The 21389-nt window shown below is 38.3% G+C and overlaps 1 protein-coding gene across 4 annotated transcripts in view; it reads left to right on the top strand.

Moving 5' to 3' along the window:
- The window catches only part of LOC101160317 (ERC protein 2), a 179710-nt gene that overhangs the window by 6695 nt on the left and 151626 nt on the right, over nt 1-21389 (top strand). Inside the window, exons 3-7 of one of the 4 annotated variants that reach the window (XM_011477368.2) lie at nt 742-765; nt 922-1668; nt 8999-9154; nt 10404-10496; nt 11250-11417. In XM_011477368.2, the coding sequence (XP_011475670.2) occupies nt 742-765; nt 922-1668; nt 8999-9154; nt 10404-10496; nt 11250-11417 (1188 nt within the window). The remainder of the gene's footprint in view (nt 1-741; nt 766-921; nt 1669-8998; nt 9155-10403; nt 10497-11249; nt 11418-21389) is intronic. The other 3 variants (XM_023956647.1, XM_020704702.1, XM_020704703.1) reach the window with 3 other exon arrangements.

The raw sequence follows: 21389 nt of genomic DNA, 5'->3' as shown, positions 1-21389 counted from the left end.
AGAATAATCATGTACAAATAGAAAAGTAAAAAAAGAATGGAGAGTTTTTAACACTACTATTTTCCCCAGTAAAATTTTATTTATACTTATAATCTATTATTTGGCCAGTTCCCATGATGCAGTATAATGTTAGTATTGACTACTATATCATCATGTAACAAATACACCAAACTGACAAAACTAGATACTGTAAATAAAAATGTTTTCCTTGTCGAGAAATATTAGTAACTCATGATGCAACAAAGATTTCAATTCAAAAGTGGAGAAAATTGTTTTAATATAAAAAAAACAAAGCAAGAAATCTCACTTGCTTTAACGTTTGAATGATTGTTGTAGATGATGCAGAGCCTGTTTCCATGCATAGCTCCAAATTTACTTTAGTTGAACTTTTTAAACCTTTTGAATATATGTGATACAGATTTTTTAAAATTTTTTTGGTTCAGAAAAATTGGTTAAAAGAAATTGTCCAAAATTTAAAAATACCTTGGCATTTCCCTTCCTTTCTCTTTTTGTCACTTTATGTGTGCATTTGTCATTTTTATTTCATCCTTTGTTCCTTTTCTGTTTCTAAAAGAAATCTCGCCATCTGGTGGTCAAAGTGAATAACTTTGAAGCAAAAGCTTTTACAAAAACCTTGTAATTCCCATCATGCAAGGATGTATAGGCTTTCAGAGGTTTGTGTGCGTTATTTTGGATTCATGCATGTGTGTGTATGTTTTCTACATCACTTCTCTGCTGCAGTCAGGGGATATCAGAAGAAACAAGGTCTGTTTTTCTTTTTTATGTCAGCTTCACATGAACACAGAAAATCATGTGTGATTGTACTTCTGTCAATATTCATACATGATGGGTAATTTAATGTGGGTGTTGCAAATTAAAGGAGGATGTTGAACTAAAAAACACAACAATGTGTCTTCATAGCATCTGCCACTAACAGTTCAGGAGCTTCAGGAGGAACTGAGAGCTCACAAGGAGATGAACAGTCGATTGCAGCAGCAGCAGCAGCATGGGAACTCCTATCGAGAGCACCATATGGACCAGGACTTTAGAGGCCGGCCCAGTCCTGGCCACAGCCCCAGGCAAAGTCCCAGCACCCTGCACAGCCCTGCATCAAAAAACAGCCCCAAAGCAAGCCCGTCCAACACCTATAATTCAAGGCAACAGGAAGCTGACATCATCATTCACAGCCCTGGATATGGCTGTAACACTGCAGTAGCCACACAGAGACTCAGTCCAGCCAACACCCTTCAGCCTGGACTAAAGAACAGCTCCAATCTGTCCCTCTATAACCCCAACTACACCACTGGAGTGGTGCCCAGCTGCAACTCTTTACGCCCTCGCAGCCCCTGTCAGGTGCCTAGGTGTGACGGTTTTTCCTCACCTCGCCTTGATCCATCAGAGGAGAACTTCTTCAGATTGCAGTCGGAACATGACCGGCAAGCCAAGGAGCTGTCTTTACTGAGAAAGACCATGGAAGAGATGGAGACGAGAATTAATTCTCAGAAGCAGACGCTGGGTGCACGAGATGAGAGCATTCAGAAGCTTTTGGAGATGCTTCAAGGCCAAGGTCAGGCCCAAGGTCACTGGGGACGAGGCCAGAGGACAGGGATAATTACTATGGCAGCACAGGAGGCCGAGGCCCAGTTGGAGAACATGCACGTGAGAGAGGTTTGTTCTTTTTCCTGAAATATTTTTAAAATTTTCCTCAGATCTCATAGTAGAAATAATAATGTAGAATTTTCTGTAAATGCTTTGTAGGGAGCATTTCTACCTTATGCACACAAGCGTCTTTTTTTATGTCTAAGTAATTTATGTAAAAAAAAATGAGATTAAAATATGAATTTTGCAGTTCTTGAGTAAGTAGCCACAAATTCATTCATTCAGCAGGAATGTGGCTTTTATGGTGTTTATGGAACTACAAATATTTGTGTCATTAATGTCTCTTTACTGAAATAACTTTGGCCTTTTGTTGGTGCTTTTAGATTGTGTCTGTCGATGATATTAGCAAAAATAGCATTTCTTCATCTGTACATGTCTGTGTGAATTTGTTCATGTGCTGTATTATGTAGAGTGTGAAAGCAAAAAGCAGCTCAGTTGGTCTTATCAATGGGCTAGATTAACATACGGAGAGCTCTAAGCCTGTGCTCAGCCATGCAGTTTTCTGCATGCCTTCTACTCTCCCGTGTATGCACATGCTCAGATGCTCATGTGCCAGTTGTCTCTGCAGTGTGTTATGGATTTGGCAGCCGTCCTATTACATATGGGATGCATTGAGCTCGCTGTGAGTACAGCTGAAAAAGTTTTAGATAAACTGAGAATATATAGCAGTCCATTCAAAACAAACAACTGCTTCATGGTATGAGTCACCCTCCTTGCATTCATCAGTCTTTGTCAAAGGCCATCCCTGCAGTGAGTTCTGAAGCGGCACAGGTGTGCCTGTATCCTCCACCATAAGGGCCGGCAGTAGGCTGCTCTACAGCTCCTCGTTCCTGCCATATCTATTTTTAACTCCCTAATCTTCTTAGCCTTTAACTTCCCTACCACTATATTTGTGTGTGTGTGTGTGCTTCATGTCTTTGCATAGCTCTGATTTGTTTGTGTCATGATGTTCTTGTTAGCTGCAGAATGACAACACGGAGATCAGCAATGTGTCCAGTCAGAATAAATCTGGGGTTCTGCGAGCGTGCATGTGTGTCTGTATGTGTGTGAGCATGCGTACACATCTGGAGCCTATCGGCTTATCACGCAAGAACACTCCCTCTCAGGATTGCCGATGGCTGGCGGGATCTCCACTCAGCCAGTTTTTAGCACACTTTTTTTTTTAAGGACCATGTGAGTGGCACGACCCATTTAAATGCAGCCATTGCTGTTTGTGTGTATGTGTGTGGCTGCATATATGCAGTTTATGGGACCCAAGCGTTCTTTGTGTGTAAGAGGTGAGTACCTGTTCTCACACAGTTTTTTTTAACCTTTTGACAGCTTAACACATGGTGTGTGAACTGTGCAGAAGGAGGGGGGGGCAACTGGGTCTGAGTAAACTGTCAGGGAGGGATGTGCTCTCCTAAGGTAGAAAAACACGCAGTGTTTGTCTGAATATTAATGTATGATTAATGAGCAAAAACACTGACCTTCCTGATTGAAAAGAGAAGGTCTTGTTTTTTTTCCCCTTTTTTCTCTCATCCCTCTGCTCTCTTTTTTTCGATGTGGATGCAGCATGTGGATACGTTTTCTGCATGACTATATATCAATAAAGACTTGCCAGACATCTCTTTGGGTGCTCAAAGGAAAAATAATCTTGGGAAACCTTTATGACTTATTCTTCTTGGTCTTAATAAAGCATTTTTGTGCCCCACAGCTAGAATTTTTGTATGAATTTTTGTAATTTTTTCATGCATTGCAGTGAAAAATGGTCAGTGGTATTGTGGAACAGCTGTCCTCGACAATGTTCATTCAAGCGGCCACTTCCAATGAAAAGTCTATGTAATTGTGTGCAAATGCGCTATTCGGGCTTCCACGTTCAAAACTGTCGCACTCACACACATTTTTAAGACAGTTTTCGGGCTCTAAATACAAAACGCGCAGCCCTTAAACGAACTTTGACCATTCATGGACTCGGATTTGGTAGTGGGGGAATTCCCTGAAGTGTCAACCATTTGAAAATCGATCAAAAATAACAATTGTGGTTTGTGTCTGGCCAAGATTATATGACACCAAGTTGTTCATATATCAGACTAGAGCTGTGAAAGAAAAAGCCTGGAGCAAGATTCACAAGATTTGCACCGCTTTGACATTTCAGACCAAGCCTCTTCCAACAGTATGCGGCGAACATGCGCTAGTAAACAGTAAAAAAGAAGAATTTGCCCCTCACTGCTTATTATTGTGAATACTGCAGGCTAAATGCAAGTTCTTCAATGTGCGTCACATATCTGGTGTGACTGTAGCTTTATAGTGAAGGAATTTCTTCTGATGAACTCCAGGGAAAATAATACTAAAAGCTTTACATTGTGGCACACAATTCTCCTTTCTTGACCCATCCTGTCAAGTGGACTAACAAATACCTTTAGTTTGCTTTGTCAGTGAGTCGGACATCATTTGTGAACTTGCACAACATTTTCAATTCTACCTCCTTTGAACCATTCAGGACTTACAGACCACAGCCAGATGTGAAACCTCCTGAAACAGCTGCTTGTATTTGTGGTTGTATGGACTGCAAATGTGCTGTATGTATAGGTGTGGCGCCCACTCCATCACTCCCTCACCTGCTGATGTGTTTTGTCAGAGGGACAATGTGTGCACAGATGCACTCTCACTTGTGTTTCCTGTTCAACTGTGTCTGCTGTCAACCTGTTTTATCTGCATGGGCTGAACATAACGGGGCACTGGCACATCTGCTCAGTTGGATGTTGAGATGAGCGTGTCTATGTGACATCAGGAGAGAGATTCCCATCTCTTGACTTTTGCAGCAGAAGTTTTTAGTAGTGCCAGCACAGTCCACAGAGTGGCAGTGTTCTGTTAGAGATAAACTGCAATCCACTGTGATGAGCACTTACAACTGCACACTGGGAGGCAGGAATCAAAAGATCCAAAAATAACAGTCTCAGACCAGTGGTCTGTTTTGACCCAGCCCTGTCAAAGAAATGCTCTCACATACATGCAGTCTCTTTTTGTAAGATTTAAACTTTGGCATATATGACTACTTTCTTGCACATCTCTCAACCAATGTTGTCCCATAGACTGCAGGGGTTTTAACGTGAATTCTAGTTTCTTTATTGTAATATTTCCTTGACTGTGCTCTTAATGACTCTGAGCATGTTGCTCTGCTGGTTAAAAAGTGATCGCTTGTGGCTCCCCTGGCGTCAGAATTGCTGCTGCTTGTTTTGGACTCTCCTTCATGTCTGTTTCCCTCTTTTAAACTCAAATGAAACTTTGAGAATTTATGTTTTTAAAACTTTCTAATGGCCCATTGTTAAAAGTTGAACTTCACATTTGTGGTTTTTTCCCCCATTATCTTTTCTGTGTACTTACATATGCTAACTGGCTTCACCACAAAATCATGATGCCTCCTTTCGATGAGTGTTTTAAGTCTCTTTCTTTCTTCTCCAGGCAGACATGGTATCTGTAGCACTTTGATTAATTGCTGACAAGTCTGTCTCAGATGGGGCTTTTATGCATTGGCTACTTTCAACCTTGGCCCTCTCTACAAGCCTTTTCATGCTCAAACCTGGGCACAAAAACTCCACACTAAATCTCGACACTTTCTCCAAACAACCCTTTCATCCTAAAAAGATGTTTATTCCCACCATATTTCCATTTGTCTTGTCAAAACACTCTTTTAAGAGACCCAGATTTCTGGTTTCCATAAAAAATCGTAAAAAACAGGAATAAAAAAAAAATACCGTAAATTAAATGTTAAAAGACAAAACAAAAGCAGAAGCCGGAAAAGGTACCATAGGACATCTATGATTGGATGATGATATTTGTCCCTCATTTTAACAAAACTAATTTGACATGTAGAGATACAAAAAATTCTCCATACTAATCATAAGACTTCTATTAGCATGCAGACATTGAAGACATATTTGAAAAACCTCAAATGTCAATTGTCTGTCAATTTTTTGCATATTGTTCTTGTATATTTGGCCCACTTCATGCCCTTAACTTAAAAACTAGTGTTGAACCTTGTGACATAGCTTCACTTAAGATATTCTGTAATGTTGCATTTTCATTTATTTACTCTATATACTCAGTGATAACGACCTTAAACACATGGAGCAGATAGGACAGTACCTAATGATGTCTTCTCTTCCACCATTGCAATACATTTTGATAAAAAAAGCTCTATAAATTTTAAATCTTCAAGGCAAAGATCCAGTAAAGATCTATGGGAACTGGATGGCAAAACCAACAGATCACACATTATTACATATTCGATTAGTAAAATATTAGGACTGTTGTAGTAATGAGAATGAGGGTCTGTGAGGGGCATGCCCTGACAGTAGTAATCCCCCCCAACTTTATCCATAACTGACATGGACATGAAGATATTTTCATTTTCATTTTAATTCAATTGGGGGAATCCTTTTATCAATTGTTTTGGTCAGGAACAACATGTCCTTTAATTGACTTCTCAACTTTCTGGTTCTGTGTTCCTCCTTCATGTCAGTCATTTTAATGCTTTTGGCTATGAGACCTCTCTCGAGGTTCATTTTGTCATGGCTTTTTGATTTTGCATATGCATTTCATTTTCAGACCTTATTCAATTGAAGAAACACGTGTGCCACTTTCCAGCAGCTGCAGAAGGCAAGTCTCGCACTGCTGTAGAGATAGAGTTGTCACAAAAATAAAAGAGAAAGATAAAAAATGAGTGTCAGGTTGTTGATGATCTACAGCTTTGAGTATGTTTTTAAAATTCCTTCACATTGACAGTTGATTTTCTCCTTGCCTTAGACACCCTCATGCATGTGCTCCAACACCCCGACTGTGACTGATAACCAAAATGACTGCTTGCTAACTCAGTTCTTTATCAACCATGTGTATTTTTTTCAGCTGAAATGTTTCTGTCTTAAACAAAATTAGTCATTTTGCGATATCATGGCTGTTGGTCATCAATTATTGATTGAAAAAGCTTAGCGCATGTGCGACTGAAGGTGTTGCTAAGCAAAGGGGTGTAGAGAGCCAGACGGCTGGGAAAGAGACAGACATCACAAATGGGACCCAAGAAAAAGTAACGTAGAAGCTGAGAGACAGATTTGTATTACTTAAAGTTTAGTGTGTCATCTACTTGATAGCTGAAGGTAAAAGATAAGGCTAAGAAAAGAGACGACAGCACATGTTTTCACTTAAGACTATTAGATCCGTTGGAGGAGAAAAAAAGTTATATTTTGTGAACAAACAGGTACATTTTGTAGCATTAATTTTATGGCATTGTAATTGAAGAAGAACTAAGGGACAGGGAAAGAGAGGGATACAAACCTAGACAGGACAGACTGAGAATATCTTTTCAAGTGTATCAGAAGCTGTAAGCATTTGAAGGTGCTAAAGATGATGAGTCGCCAAGCCTGCTTTTACCGGGTGCCACCACCGGAACTTCATCGGCGGACCCAACTTCATGTTGATCCGGCCAACACCAGAGGTCTACAGACAGTCATTGATACAAAGGTAGGAATAGAATTGGGATAAAACTCATCAGAATGGACAAGATTTAAGTTAACATATTTATTACATCAGGATAAAAGTACAGTACAGTACATACAGAATCTTGGGAGTGGTAATCCTTCAATCTCATTTCAGAGGTGTTCCAGAAAGTTCTCTGGTTTAATCGGGTATCAGTTTTATGCAACGCAGAATGTTAATTATTGATAGGCATAGCTACCATGGGATCTGTAATCGAGAAGCTAGCTGAGCAGAAAAAAGCAGTCACAAACTTACATTCATAAATAGTTTGAAGAACATTGTCTTATTGTTACCAACCATCTGTATGGCAGCCATACCCAAGTGGAGTCCATTATTGGCCCATGCAGAGTTGAGCACTTATTCAATTTGTTTCAAATGTCACATATGGAAGCTTTCACTCTCATCTTAGCCCTTTGAAGTTGTTACTGCTGTGAAAAATGCAGCTGACTCCACATGTGTCTGTGTGTATACACACCCCCACACACACGTGTACAAACATGCGTGTGCACGCACACACATTTCCATTCAGTAATTGCTTGTTCCAAAAGTGGCTGATTTATAGCAAAACCACAGTTATTTTTCACACATACTTTGTGATTTGTCTACCAATTAACAAACTGCACATGTGCTATTCAAGGATGCCTACAGTGTTGTAAAAGGCCAACTTAGATCTGACTGACTTAATCTGAAAGAACGAAGCAAAGAGAAAGACATGAGGGCCCTGACATGTTGAGGAAGGCGGGGAGGTACACTAACTTTCTCTGACGGTGCACTACTTCTGATTGACCTTGTGTTTTTCCTTATAAAATGCTGATGTAAGCATTCTAATTCTTCTGTAGCCGAGCATGTAGCATTTAAAATGTTGCTGTGGAATCTGTAATGTTGCTTTTTTTTCACTTTGTAATTGCAGAGCACAAACCCCCCTTTCTGTTTTGATCCTGATGTTATCTGGCAGGTACTGTTCTGAGTGCTTCTCTCTTGGTTTTTCCGTTAACATTAGCTACCGGTTATTTGCAGTTTGCCTCCCTTCTTGTAGTAAATTCGGTTCCTGCATCACTGTTGATGCAGTTGAGCTTTTATTACAAATAATTTTGGGTTCAATTCACTTAATTTTCTTTTGCTAACTAACTGTGGATCTTGTCACAACATGATCACTTTGAATTGCGGCCACTAATGGAGCTTTACTTTGAAGGAGTATACTTTCATCCTTTTGCATTAATGTTTAATATATTTTGGCCTTTGTGCATTTAAGTTTGATGCGTGTGTGTGCCTTAAGGAAGGTATGTACAGTAGGGCACACTCGGTAAAGCTGATGTCAGAGGATGTAATAGAGGTCAGATGTGTGTACACTGTTTGTGGTTCATGCAGAGGGCATCATGCTATCTGCTTTCAATTATTTCATTATTTTTCTGTTCTCTTTCAAGTTACAGACTTGATTGTATGTGAGCTAAACAACTTCAGAACCAGTCCATGACAGATGCTACCATTCTTGTAAAAATACCTCGAACTTGGTTTGAGTAAATATGCCAATTTCATAAGTTATTTTGCTTTAGTCAATATTCTTTCATTCTTTTTCTCCTTTTATTGTTTGACTATCCTCTGTTTTTCAAGTTTCATATATAATTCAAAGGAATGGAAGCGTGTCTTCTTAGAGTGACGTGTTTGGAAAATCTTGTTGATTTTCTCTTTGTGCATAGACTTTATTTTACAGGATTAATCAACATGCTAATAGTATATTAATTTTTCCTTTATTCCTGACATTTTTTTAAAACTGTTTTTATTCCTAATCACCTTTTTCCTTATTTACCTACCATTGCTGGTGCAGGATACCAAGATCTCGTCCCTGGAAAGAAACATCAGAGACTTAGAGGATGATGTTCAGATGCTTAAAACCAGTGGGGTGCTGCACTCTGACGACAGGCATAGTGAGCTCAAGCAGGTGGAGGTCTACAACAGCCACTCTAAATTCATGAAAACTAAGGTAGAACTTCACTGCATGCTTTATAAGCTGATGTATGACTCAAAGGATGCATGGCTGCATGCCTGCAGACACATATATATGGTATGAAACTCTATTGCATGCTCACTTAAAAAACAGCATAAAATAAAACTTTACAACACTGCAGTCCTGGTTTTTAATGCATGCATAGAATATGTTTGTATTTAAAGATTCTTCATGGAAGACCAGTAAGCAACACAAAGCTTGGCTTGTATGTTTCTGTAATACTGTATCTGAATGGTATGTGGCTGCATCACACTGGGGCTGTTTGGTCCAGACCAAACCTTGTCCCCTCTGAGAGTTAGTATTATTTTGGCATCTGAAATCTGAAGTCTCATTTCCTGCAAGTCTTTTGGCCTTTTCTACCTCTCCTTTTGGTGACAGTTGTCTTTTTGATTAACAGTTTCTCTTTAAAACCTGTTGTTCTGATGTGAGCAAAGGTGGAGACAAGAGGGCTGTAATGTAAAGAATTTTGAGCAGTCAAGAATATTAGAGGACATTTTTTCTTTAAAAAAAACACAAACTGATTGTTTAGTTTCAGTTTTCACAGAGTTTCAGTCTATGGCTGATGGCTGTCGTTGGTGAATTGTGTTTCATGAGAAATTGCATTCATTAATGGTACTCTTTGTAGCCCCTATTTGTCAATGATTCAGGGAAGTTCCTGATGCAATCATAAAAGAGATGTTTTTCATGAATACGCCTCTGACAGATGAATGTGAGCTTACAACAGCAGAGGAACAGAGGAAGGAGCTCTCTCCTCACCCGTGATATACATCACAGTAATAGCCCTGGCTCGCTTTCGCATGTCTCATCTTTCTGTGTACAGTCACATGGAAACACAGACAGCAACCACATATGCAGACATGCACAGATTCATTCTATATCCTTGAAGTGTTTAGTGTCCTGGTCTTTCAGCGGTGCTGGTGACTGGTGTTGAGGTGCCGCTGTGATAAGAGAAACTGGAGAGGGCAGCATCCTTGTGCTCTCAGGTTCCCTCTCTAAACAGTTTCTGAACTTTGATCCACACAAAAATGAGAAAAAGTGTTGAAAATGTTATGTTCTGATAAATGAACACTTAATTGCTAAACACAGATAAAGAATTATTGCAGAATGTGACGCCTTGAGAACCCTTGGCTGTGTTGTTGAGTATTAAGTGTGAAAAGCCATTGCTGTGCACATAAACATTGCTGCAGTTGAGTGGCTTGCTTGCCTCTTGTTTCTGTCTTTGTAGGAGAAGGCCTTATCACCATGTGTGTCTTCCATCAGACCAACTCCCTCCTTCCTCTTCCCCACCCAACATCCTTGGATCACAGAACAGGCAGAAGTACCCCACTCATTCATCTTTCTGCTCTCTCATTATTTCTTTCATTTCCAAACAGTCTTTGCTTTTACTTCTAATCATGATTCTTTATCTTTGGTATCGGTTTAACCCACCTCATAGTCATTTCCTGATTTTTTTTTTTCTATCACTACTTTTAATCTCACTGCAAACTTCTCTCTTAGTGTTCTGCCCATTTTCTGCATTTTGGGCTTTTTCTGTGACTGCAGGTGTTTTGGCCCAAAACTGTGATCCAATCAGAATGTCATTTCAATGAAGTAAGCTTTGTTCAAAACATTTTAGGAAATCTCTTTCTTCAATCTGTATAGAGCTATTTTGGCCCCAGTAGACACATTCCAGTCTGCAGTGCACAGCAATTATCAGCGCAGAAATATTCATGTGCTAGTGCATTCGATTTCCTGTGTGGTTTTCTGTCAGATCTGTATGAATTTTTCTTTAAAACTAATAATTTTCTATGTTGTGGATTTTGTATTTTGGACCTCTGTGTGAAAATTGATTGTAAAACTTGGCAAGTTGTTCTGTGTAGCAAGACATGACATTTCAGATCATGTATATAAAATAAATGTTTTTGTATGGGTGAAGTGGCTTTGAAAATGTAGAAAAAGTACAGTTTTCAAACTGAATAGCTGCTTGCTTTTTAACTTTTGAAACAATAGATGTTTTATCACTACAAAAGAGTGATGTTTCTGATTTGATTTAAAGGTTTTTATATCAAATGCATATGTGTTTGATTGTCAGATAGAGACGCTGAAGCAGGAGTTGAACAAGAAGGAGTCGGAGATGCAGGCCCTGCACACCAAACTAGAAACACTAACCAATCAGAACTCTGACTGCAAGCAACACATTGATGTCTTGAAGGAGTCACTGGCTGCCAAGGAGCAACGTGCAAATACATTGCAGACAGAGGTAAGTGGGTCCATGTTCATAAACACTTACACATATTTTAGCGATTCGAACACCATACCTACTATTTTTTACTTTATATTTTTAAACAGCAAATATGACATCTCTGATTTCCTGAATTAAAAACCTTATAAGTGTGATTTTTTTTTTACAAAATGTTCATCTTCTTGTTCTGAAGATGAAAACTGGAATGGTTTAAAAATATAAAATAAAATATTTTTTTTCACATGAAAAATTGTTCAAAGGCATTGTGGTCTATATTTGCCAAAAGAGTGAGGATCAATGCACTCTGATTTTCACAGAGACTTCTGGGAATTTACTAAGGGCATTGGATTTTGGAATTGTGGATTTGGACAGATCAAAATGGCGGGCAGATCATGCATCCTCAGCACAAACTGTAAAAAAGTTTCTCATTGAAAGACCCCCAGACATTTTTTTTTCTAAGAAGTAAGACAGGTCAGCTTAGGTATAATATACATTTTAAAACTTGACTTTACTGGCATCTTTCTTTCTCTTCTTCTAGAAAGGCATTAAGGTGGGTGGTAAAATGTCTGTGTGTGGCTCACCAGCGGCTCTTATGTGAGGGCGGGTCAGTCAACCAGCTGTAGGAAAGCTGGCAGCATTTTTTTTCCATTTTTAAAATTCGTGGACTTCTATGATTTTTATCTGTGATATTAGGGGTGGAAGTAGACTGTAATGGGAGAGCAGGTGTGTGTGAACATTTAGCATGTTCCCCCGTCACTTTTGAAACTGATACTTTAGATCGCTTTGTATCTGCAGTTGAGAGCAGCCTGCTAACTATGTCCACTCATTGGTACAGGAAGCAATTTGAGCCAAAATTAGGTGTAATTGTCCAAACAAGTGCAAAGAATTTTGGCTCTTGCTGTTAGCTGAATACATCATACCTAAAGGAATTGTTTTTCTGTGGGTGGTTTTGATATGTCTGTGTTACCAAGCTCAATAGTGTTTCCACCTTTTGATGATGCTTTTGAATCACAGTGGGACATTGTTTTTGTGGTGACATCTACAATGATTTGGACTGAGCACTGTGGAAGCCATTTTTCTACCAGTGTGTCTAGTAACATGTTGGCAATCAACAAAGATTCAAATCTGCATGTATTTATGATCAAAATAAATGCACAGTTTAAGTTTTGATGTAGCTGAAAGTTGTTGTTATTGATTAATGAAAACTGGAATTAATGAACCCTCTCAACATTATTACTGAGTCATGATTTTCTTCTTCTCATGAGGTATCAATCAATTTTTTCTTATTACTTTTCTTAGCCTAAATCAACATAATTTAACCTATTTATAACAGTGGTCCAACTTTAGTTTTTCATTGAATTTATCAAGAAAAAAAAAAACATATTTTTTTAAATAATAATGATCCTGTGGCAGCTCATTTGTTTAGAGACATAAAGCTGTGCAGTAAAGGAAGGAGCAAAAAAAAAAAAAACTGGAATGAACTGAGGCTTTTCTTTTGTTCTATGTACTGCTGCATGTTTTCTCAGAATAACTGTCAAGAAATTACAAAGAAGGTAGTTTTTACTGGTTAGTTTCTTAGCTTGAAAAGATCGACATGAGTCAAATTTATCTGTTTTTGTTATGTCATCGGTAATAAATTGTCAACCTTTTCAGACTGCATTTTTCCCAAAGAAGCTGTATGTTTTTAGATATTTCCGTAATTTAATATGACCAATTTTCTTTTTTATCTTGCAGATTTCTGCTATAAAAAACAAAAAAGAACAAAAGAGCTACAAAAACTTTTTCATTATTACATTTACATACTGGGTAAAAGCATTTATAAAAAAAAGACAATACCAATGCAATTAAAATGATGACATAATTGTTGGTAAATTGCTCATTTTCCCAATTGAACCAGTATGTTAGGAAAAATGATCGCAGCCCAAAGAAATAACTGGCTTTGTCCATACTGACACAAAAACTCGTAGAAGTGGAGTCTATTTAAAACAGTTGAACTGTGTTGTTTAGTCTGTTTACAATGGAAAGAACTGGATTTCAAAAAAGCAGAAAAGAAACTAATTTAGCCTTGCTTCTATACGTGAGATGTCATCTTTAACAAATCACAAAATGTCTACAAACATTTTTAAGTTAAACTTGTTTTCTTCTTTGAAAAGATAAACAAATAAATAAATAAATAGGACCTACATTTGGTAGTTTTTGCTTTAAGCGACTGCACATAACATTTTTTTGTTCCAGTTAATAATTGCAATTTATCGAAATATAGTTTTTCATAAAAAATGTCAAAACACACTTCAAATACTTAAAGTAAAGTACTTATTTTAAACAAAATACACATAGCAAAAGTCTCAGTGTGAAACATGGTTCATAATATTAACTGTCAGACACTGAACCTCTACCAGTGTGGCATACTGTGTGGTAAGTTGGGGCCCTGAAGCCCCTCAATTTTAAGGGTCAGTGATGACAAAAAGTTGGCGAAAAGTGTTTGAGAGCTTTTCTGAGTTGTCCAAGTATCTTTATATGCTGAAGGATTTCCAATAAACCTGTCTGCTAGTGTTAGAATAAGATGTTTTGCTCAATTAACTATTTCTGTGTGTCAACATCTCTGTGGATATCTTAGTTTTCCTGTTTATGCTTTGCTCTTTTATTGCATGTCAAGGCTATAAAGTAGGGTACTGTAATGGTTCAAATGTTCACCGCTTCACTGTGTTTGCGGCCTGTCCTCTCCTTTATAGCTCGCTGCTTCTTCTAAGACTGTAATTGGATCCAGATCACCACAGATGCACACAGCTGCAAACACAAATCCGTAGACACAAAGGACACATATGCTGTCAGTTCTGATTGCTCCACTCTCATCTTTTGGTCTCGAGAACTTCCTCCAGCTATTGAAGTGGCATTTTTTCCCACTTCAGAGAGGTTCGGGTTTCCTGGACTAAAAGGGTAAACCGAGGGATGAGTAAAGATATTTAGTGTGCATTAGTGGGCCCGCAATCGACCAACATTCCTTTGCTGCATGTCAGTCATTCAGCTGGAGAAGTCAGACGTTCTCTCTGGATCCCCCCAATCTTCCATTGCTTCCCATCCATTCATATCATTGCTTCATCCCCCTGCTCCACTTTGTTTTAGCTTACTGCACATGCCATTTAAAATTTATCAAGCACCCAACATTATCCTTTGTTCAAGGCTTGACTCTAGTGCATCAAGCCCTGCTTCATATACAGCAACATTCACATATTAATATAATTGGTTAAGGGAGCTTTATATTAGAAACATTCTAAAAGCAGTTTACATCAGGATGGGACTAAAGACATGCTGAGCGCAGAACAGAGAAGTCACTGTGAGGAAAGGAATGAGTAAATGGACCTGTATTTATTTGTCAGTCAAAGTTAAGGACAGCCCCCTAATGGCTATGATTGAATCTGTCTAACAAGATAACAAGAAAATGTGGAAAATAATGAGTGTACATGTGTGTGTGAGCACTGAGAGCCTGTCAGTATCAGTGGAAACTTAACCCTTTAATACAGTAGATGTGTGTGTGTTTCCTGTCCTGATCTGGACAATGCTGGGCTGTAATGATACCCTGGCAGATCGGGTAACCTAATAGAAACTGTCCTGCATATTTAACTAGTTGCCAACAAAGGAACAGCTAATCCAGCAGCTGAGAAATTTGACAAGGTTTTGTTTGACTGTTTAATTATAAATTTAGAAATTACTATTTTTTTTTTTAAAAAGGAAAAGATGCAAAAGACAAAAGACTTAAGAGGTTAAGAGGTGAAGGAACTACTTTGAGTCAACAAATTTACTATTTCTTGTTGAATAATGGGCTCAAATATTATGTTTGCGCACTGAAAATATTCAGTATTTACACCTGAGCTCCACAGAGATACTCATAGAGAATACCAGTTAAGTGCTTTAAAACTTTCCAATAATGGTAAAGTGACCATGCCTTTGAGAGGTATTCTCTTCTTATTTTTAAGGTAATTACTTGTCCATTCAACTTCTCCTAATGCAGTACACAGCAACAACTCAAGCTTCACTAAGGTCTAAGTCTGCTTTAAGGTGTTAATGCATCGACTGTATAAGAGAACTAGACTGAGTGTGACGTTACCCTTAGAAAATGGCTTACTTCTGGCTTCAACCAAATTAAGTCAGTTTAGTTAACATTTTTTTGCGACATGGAAGACGCTATACTGGGGCCAAACTATGTCAGTATGCTGTGATTGCTCCAAGCTAGTCTTTTCTATGGCAACGACTCTTACCAATCAGAAGTGAGCTTGTTGGAAGTCCACACTCTACCAGTTAAAGGTAGGTTTGTGAGAATCTGCCAATCAAAAGTTCTGATATGAGACCACATGCTTTTACTGAGGCATCGGATTATTATGGGATTTTGGCTTCTTGGGGGGTACTTCCTGTTTGGAGTATGAGGAAGAAGGGGTTACTCAAAGCAGAAATCAGAACAATAAATCCTATAAAACAGATATTCAATGGATACTTGGTAGTTGATGTCTATAGGTTTTTTGATGTAGTTTGCCTGTAAAACATAAGCTAACATTGCTCTTCAAACAGTTTTCTTTTAATGGCATGACTTCATATGTGTCTACCAGACTTAGCAATTATTTTAATAATTTTAGATGAAAACATAAGAAAAATCATTGTTCGTATATGAGAAAAGTGACAGAAAAAAGGGGAAGAACACAGCTTTGTGGATAAACGTATTGGCTGCAAGCATTTGTAAGCACATTTTTGTTTGCTTACTCTTTCTGTTACCTTATTTGCCGTATTTGTCACTTTATCTTTTTTCCCAACACTTTTCTGTTTCTGACTTTTTACACTTGCTCTGAGTTAATTCCCTTCCCCACATCTCTACCCTGGACACAAATGACATCAGAATAAAGAACATGCATCAAATCAAAAATAAGTATAAAGTTGGTGAGCTCACCAAAAATGACCAGGATACTGTTGGGTTGAGGTTGGAAATGTTCTGTACTTTCTTTAGGCCTGACCACTAATGATCAACTTCACATTAATTCTTATGAGTCCTGGAGAAGCTTCAACATGTGTGGACCAGCATGAACTTAACCTCATTTGAACTCGCTTGACCATAGCGACTGTTCTTAGTCCCAGCAGCAGGATCTTGGGTTCCTGGACTGTTGTGGTTTGGGATTCTGTGTGAATTGTACAGGATCAACCCTGCTAGAACAAACATGGAACAGTCCAAAAAAAAGTCCTTCCAAGTTCTTCTGAGGCCATGTGGAAAAACCATAAAGCAGAGTTGTGGGGGTCATCTACACTCTAATCCAATCTAATTCAGCAGCTCCACTGTGATTTAGTTTTTTCTTAGTTTTAACTGCATGCTATCAGCAAAATAATACTTTATATAATACATTTGTTTGTCAGTGAGCTTGTGTTATGTGGCAGAGTTGTGACAGATGGAGAGCTGGGACTATTCCTCTCATTACATTTTGGCCCCTAAAATATTAGAATCATTTCATCTCATTTTAAGCAAAAACAAGACTTCCACACCAACCAATAAATTACATTTAAAAGTCAAATAATTGTATTTCTTGTGGACTTAACTTAAAAAGTAATTTCAGGAGTTTATGCAAGACCTATTGATCTTCATCTAAGACTATAGATTGAGTAATTCATGCATCAATGTCCCACCCAAACATTAATTTTAATTGTTTACACTCATTTTCATAAATCTTTATTGCTTTTAATTTGGAACAAACTTCAAACACACATAAACACAGAGGTATAATGTTAGCTTTGCTTGGTTTTGCTTTTCTCCAACAACTAGTTAACCAGAAACACTAAGGCGATGACGGACAAACTGAGATAAGCCCCTTTCCTTTTGTTCTGAACCCCTCTCTGCTCAGGGTCACTCTGACTTGGTTGACCACTTAACCTCTAATTTCATCCACACATATAAACACAGACACACAATGGCACCTTTATACAAACACTCCAAGCCACAAGAATACATTCAGAAAACAATGTTCTGCCTAAATTACAGAAAGTTCAGCCTCTGTTAACAGGAGGTTTCAAACTAAAACAAAGAACCCTGTTTTTAGGGCACATTTGTCTGTTAAAGTCTTCTTGCTCCAGGATACGGGGTTGGAAATTAAACAATGGCTGCGCGGTGAAAGTAGTTTGAGGTGTATATGAAATTTCTAAAGTCTTTTAATGGCTCATTATGAATACAAAAAAAGAAACCCTTGTTTTGAGCAAATAGGGTTAAGAAACTCAAGCTTTAACTAATGCTATAATTTTATTTTATTTAATAACTATTGTAAAAAAAATGTTGACCACCTAAACCAATCTTTAACAGATGCAGCATAAAAAGTGGATCAGTTTAATTTAGATTCATGCATGCCTCTTCTTTCCACTTGTTGCATCTGCTGACAGCAGACAGCTCAGTTCAGCTATGACAGGAAGTGGAATCCCTTTAGACAGGATGCATTTACATGAATGAAGCACAGGAAATGATCAGAGAAGGCAAACGTGTTAATGACAGAAATGCCTGCAGCGTGTCAGTGTTTATCTGTGTGTGCGTGAGACGTGTCTGTGCACCTTTTGTGTTTGTTGAAAGGTGTAATGATGATGGATGGAGGGCAAAAGAGGAATTGAGGCAGCTGTGCAGTAAGGCTTAGTGTGATTGCACTCGGGGTGATCCCCTTCATTTTCAGTTATTTATTCATTCACTCAAACAATGCCAAAAAGACCGACTTTCTGGCCTAGAAAAAAAAAAGCATATCACTCATTCTGTTGATAAAGGATTCTTTGTTAGTGGATCCTGAGGATTTTGGAACGTCTGTGTGATTGTGTCAGCTTGCAGTTGTGAGTGAAATTGTGCATGTTTTTCTTTTTTTGTCATGCTGTACATCTGTGCTTTCCCATGTTCTCTTTGTAGCCTGTAGGCATAGAGCTGTGTTCATGAGGTTTTGTCAACACAGGTTTTGGGGTACAAGGAGACCTCGCCCCATTCTCCACCCTAGAGCCCCTGCTGTGAGGCAGTTTACATCTGCTAACTATTTTGTTCTGGCCTCTAGGTAACTCTTCTATTCAATGGTTCTTTTGATGTGACTTGCTGTACAGTCAACCCATGACTGACACATAACCAACCCTCAATGTCCGGGAATGCCCCCTATTCTTGCAACACTACCACAATGATGACATATCTAAGATAATTAGGAAATGTCCAAGGGAAATAGTCATTTTTAAATCCTTTTGTGACACAGCTGTATAATAATGTTTGAACATAAGTGTCCTACACTGAGAATATCCTTGTACAAGAGCCAAGAAAGACCAATGCTCTGTGTTAGGACTTGTCTGCAGGTGTTTTTAGGCCTTTGCCAAGCTGATACAGGTATTAAGGGTTGTTAATGGTTTAATTTTTTAGTACAGCAAATTGGAACCAACATTTCTATACAGGCCTGTCTCACAGGAAGCATCATAAAAGTGAGATTGAACAAAAAAGATATCTAACATCTGGTTAAGTCCCCAAACTAAGATACAAAGAAAACCAGTGGTTAAAAAAATCCTTGTCAAAAAAAAAATAATATCAAAATCACAACATTCCTGGCACACAAAATGCTTTGGTGCAAATTTGTTTTACTGTTTTTAAAGGCAATTTTTCTCAAAACTAGGTTACTGTGAAACATTTCAGAATCATAATCATTTATCAAAACCTTGAAAGATTAAAACAGGGTAAATCAAGTAAATTGATGAAAACAAAAATTGCAAAATGAAGCTAAAAAAAAAACAAGTACTCCGCATGTAGCTCCATGGTCACAGCACAGTGCTCTGCTCTTTCTATGCAGAAAGATTTTCACCCTAAATAGTACGAGTCACAAAGCATCATGTTTCATGACATTACATGTAAAACCAACATGTAAAAATTGATTATCACAATGCACAAACAAATCTTTTTCTAGATGTTTTGCTTTCTTGATCTTTGCTCTGCTCACCTGTTTGTTGAGGAGCTAATTTATTAGTTTTTATTTCATTTATATTTTTTAATTAAGACAGTGCACATTATTTAAATGTTGCATTAACTTCTATGTAAATGAGACAGAGTTCTCTAACTGGTTAATTATGGTCCGCAGCAGCAGTCACTGACTGCAAGGACCATATTGTTTTCACAGTTGGAAAGATTTCGACGCCTTTCAGATTTGATCCCCGCCGCATACTCGAAAAGTCACCAAAATGTGCACACACCTGGGATAAATTGAAAAAGAATTTTCCACAAAGTGAACGTCACACCCCCGAAGACCATGACATCACGGCAAGCGATCCCGTAAAAAAAATGAATGGGCTGAAAATCGCGTAAGGGGCCAAAAAAAAAAAAGTCAAAATACTGTCAAGAAACTGAAACACATGTGTTGGAGATATCCCAAGAAAGTTCTGAAATCATTATGGGACTGCCACACGACCTACGGCTTGGTGGCTATTTTGTGGCGAACTTTGAGAATTGGCGAAATTTGTGTTTTTCCACAATATGGGAAAACTACACTTTTGTGTGAGGGATTTTCACGAAATTGCACACACTTGCTGCCAGCTCTAGTCTACAAACACCACAGAAGTGTTGTTGACCTTTGACCTTGGGAAAGGCTGCCATTTTGCATTTTTTTTAAAAAGCCCCTTTAGCGCCACATACAAACGAAAACTCGTCCTAGGGATTTTTAGCTATTGTCTCGTAACCTCTCAGGCATCCATAGCAGGGTGCTGTGGACAACATGTTGAAATAAGAAGTTGTAGATTTTGAACGGCGTGCATGTGGCAAATTCGCAACCGTTGCGATCTTAGCTAGCTCGCACATTTTCTTTCGGAACAAAGGAACGCTGAACAAAACGATGTAACACACGACAAGATCGATAAAGGAATGTGGCCGTGGTAAGCAAAAAACCGTCGCAAAAAAATGTGCTGACTCGGCAAAAACAAAAAAATTCGGAACTATCTTTTGAATTGACTAACAAAACCAATATATCCTTGTCTGCAATATCCAGAGGAAGTTTTGAAAACATTACGGGATGGCGACATGACCTACGGTCTAGCGCCCATTTTGTGCCAAAATCTGTGACTTCGCCATTTTTCACAAAATAGAAAAATGATTTTTTTTCTAGCGATTTTCACGAAATTTGACGCACATGTTGGTAGCATAAGTCTACAATCACCTATGGAGTTTCGTCAACCTTTGAGATCGGGAAACGGCCGCCATCTTGAATTTTTTTATAAAAAGCACCCTACCAGATCCAAACGTAAACTTGTCGGGATTTTTATCAATCGTCTCAAAACCTCTTGGGCATCAATGGCAAGCTACTTTGGACAGAATGTTGGAATTAGAAGTTGTAGATTGTCAACTGCATGGGGGTGGCGAGCTAGCAAATGTGGCGTACTGTTATAACTCTTATGTTTATCAATGGAATACTGTGAAAATTGAAGACACGCTTTCATGGCTGGAACTGAACATAATGGAAAACACTGGATATGGACATATAAGGAATGTGGGCGTGGTTAACAAAAAAAAACACTGTTACTAAGGACAACAGAAAGTTTACTTTTTCGATTCGTCTGAAACATTTCGTCATCCCAATGCGACCTAGACATTACATGGTTGCTATGGAGATAAAATCAACAGAAAAGCCGCCATTTTGAAAAAAGTGGATTTTTTTTAATCAACTTATGAGAGATAGCTCTCAACAGTGGAGCAATGTGTTTTTCTGAGTCAGTTTATGATGCTGATCGCTATGCTAGCACTTTTAGCCACATTAGCATAACTAGCATAGTTATCAATATTAACATCTTAAGCAATGTGTTTTTTTGAGTCAGTCGATGATGCTGATCGCAATGCTAGCACTTTTAGCAACATTAGCACAACTAGCATGGTTAGTATAATTAGCATAACCAGTTTTGAGTAGCCTTGATCAAAGGTGGGCGGTTAGGACGGTGAGGGCGAATGTGTGCGTAGAGGTGGGCGGCGGGACCGGGTAG

Source organism: Oryzias latipes, chromosome 7, assembly GCF_002234675.1.
Source record: "Oryzias latipes chromosome 7, ASM223467v1".
Lineage (NCBI taxonomy): Eukaryota > Metazoa > Chordata > Actinopteri > Beloniformes > Adrianichthyidae > Oryzias > Oryzias latipes.
This window is presented reverse-complemented; position numbering and strand designations above follow the sequence as displayed.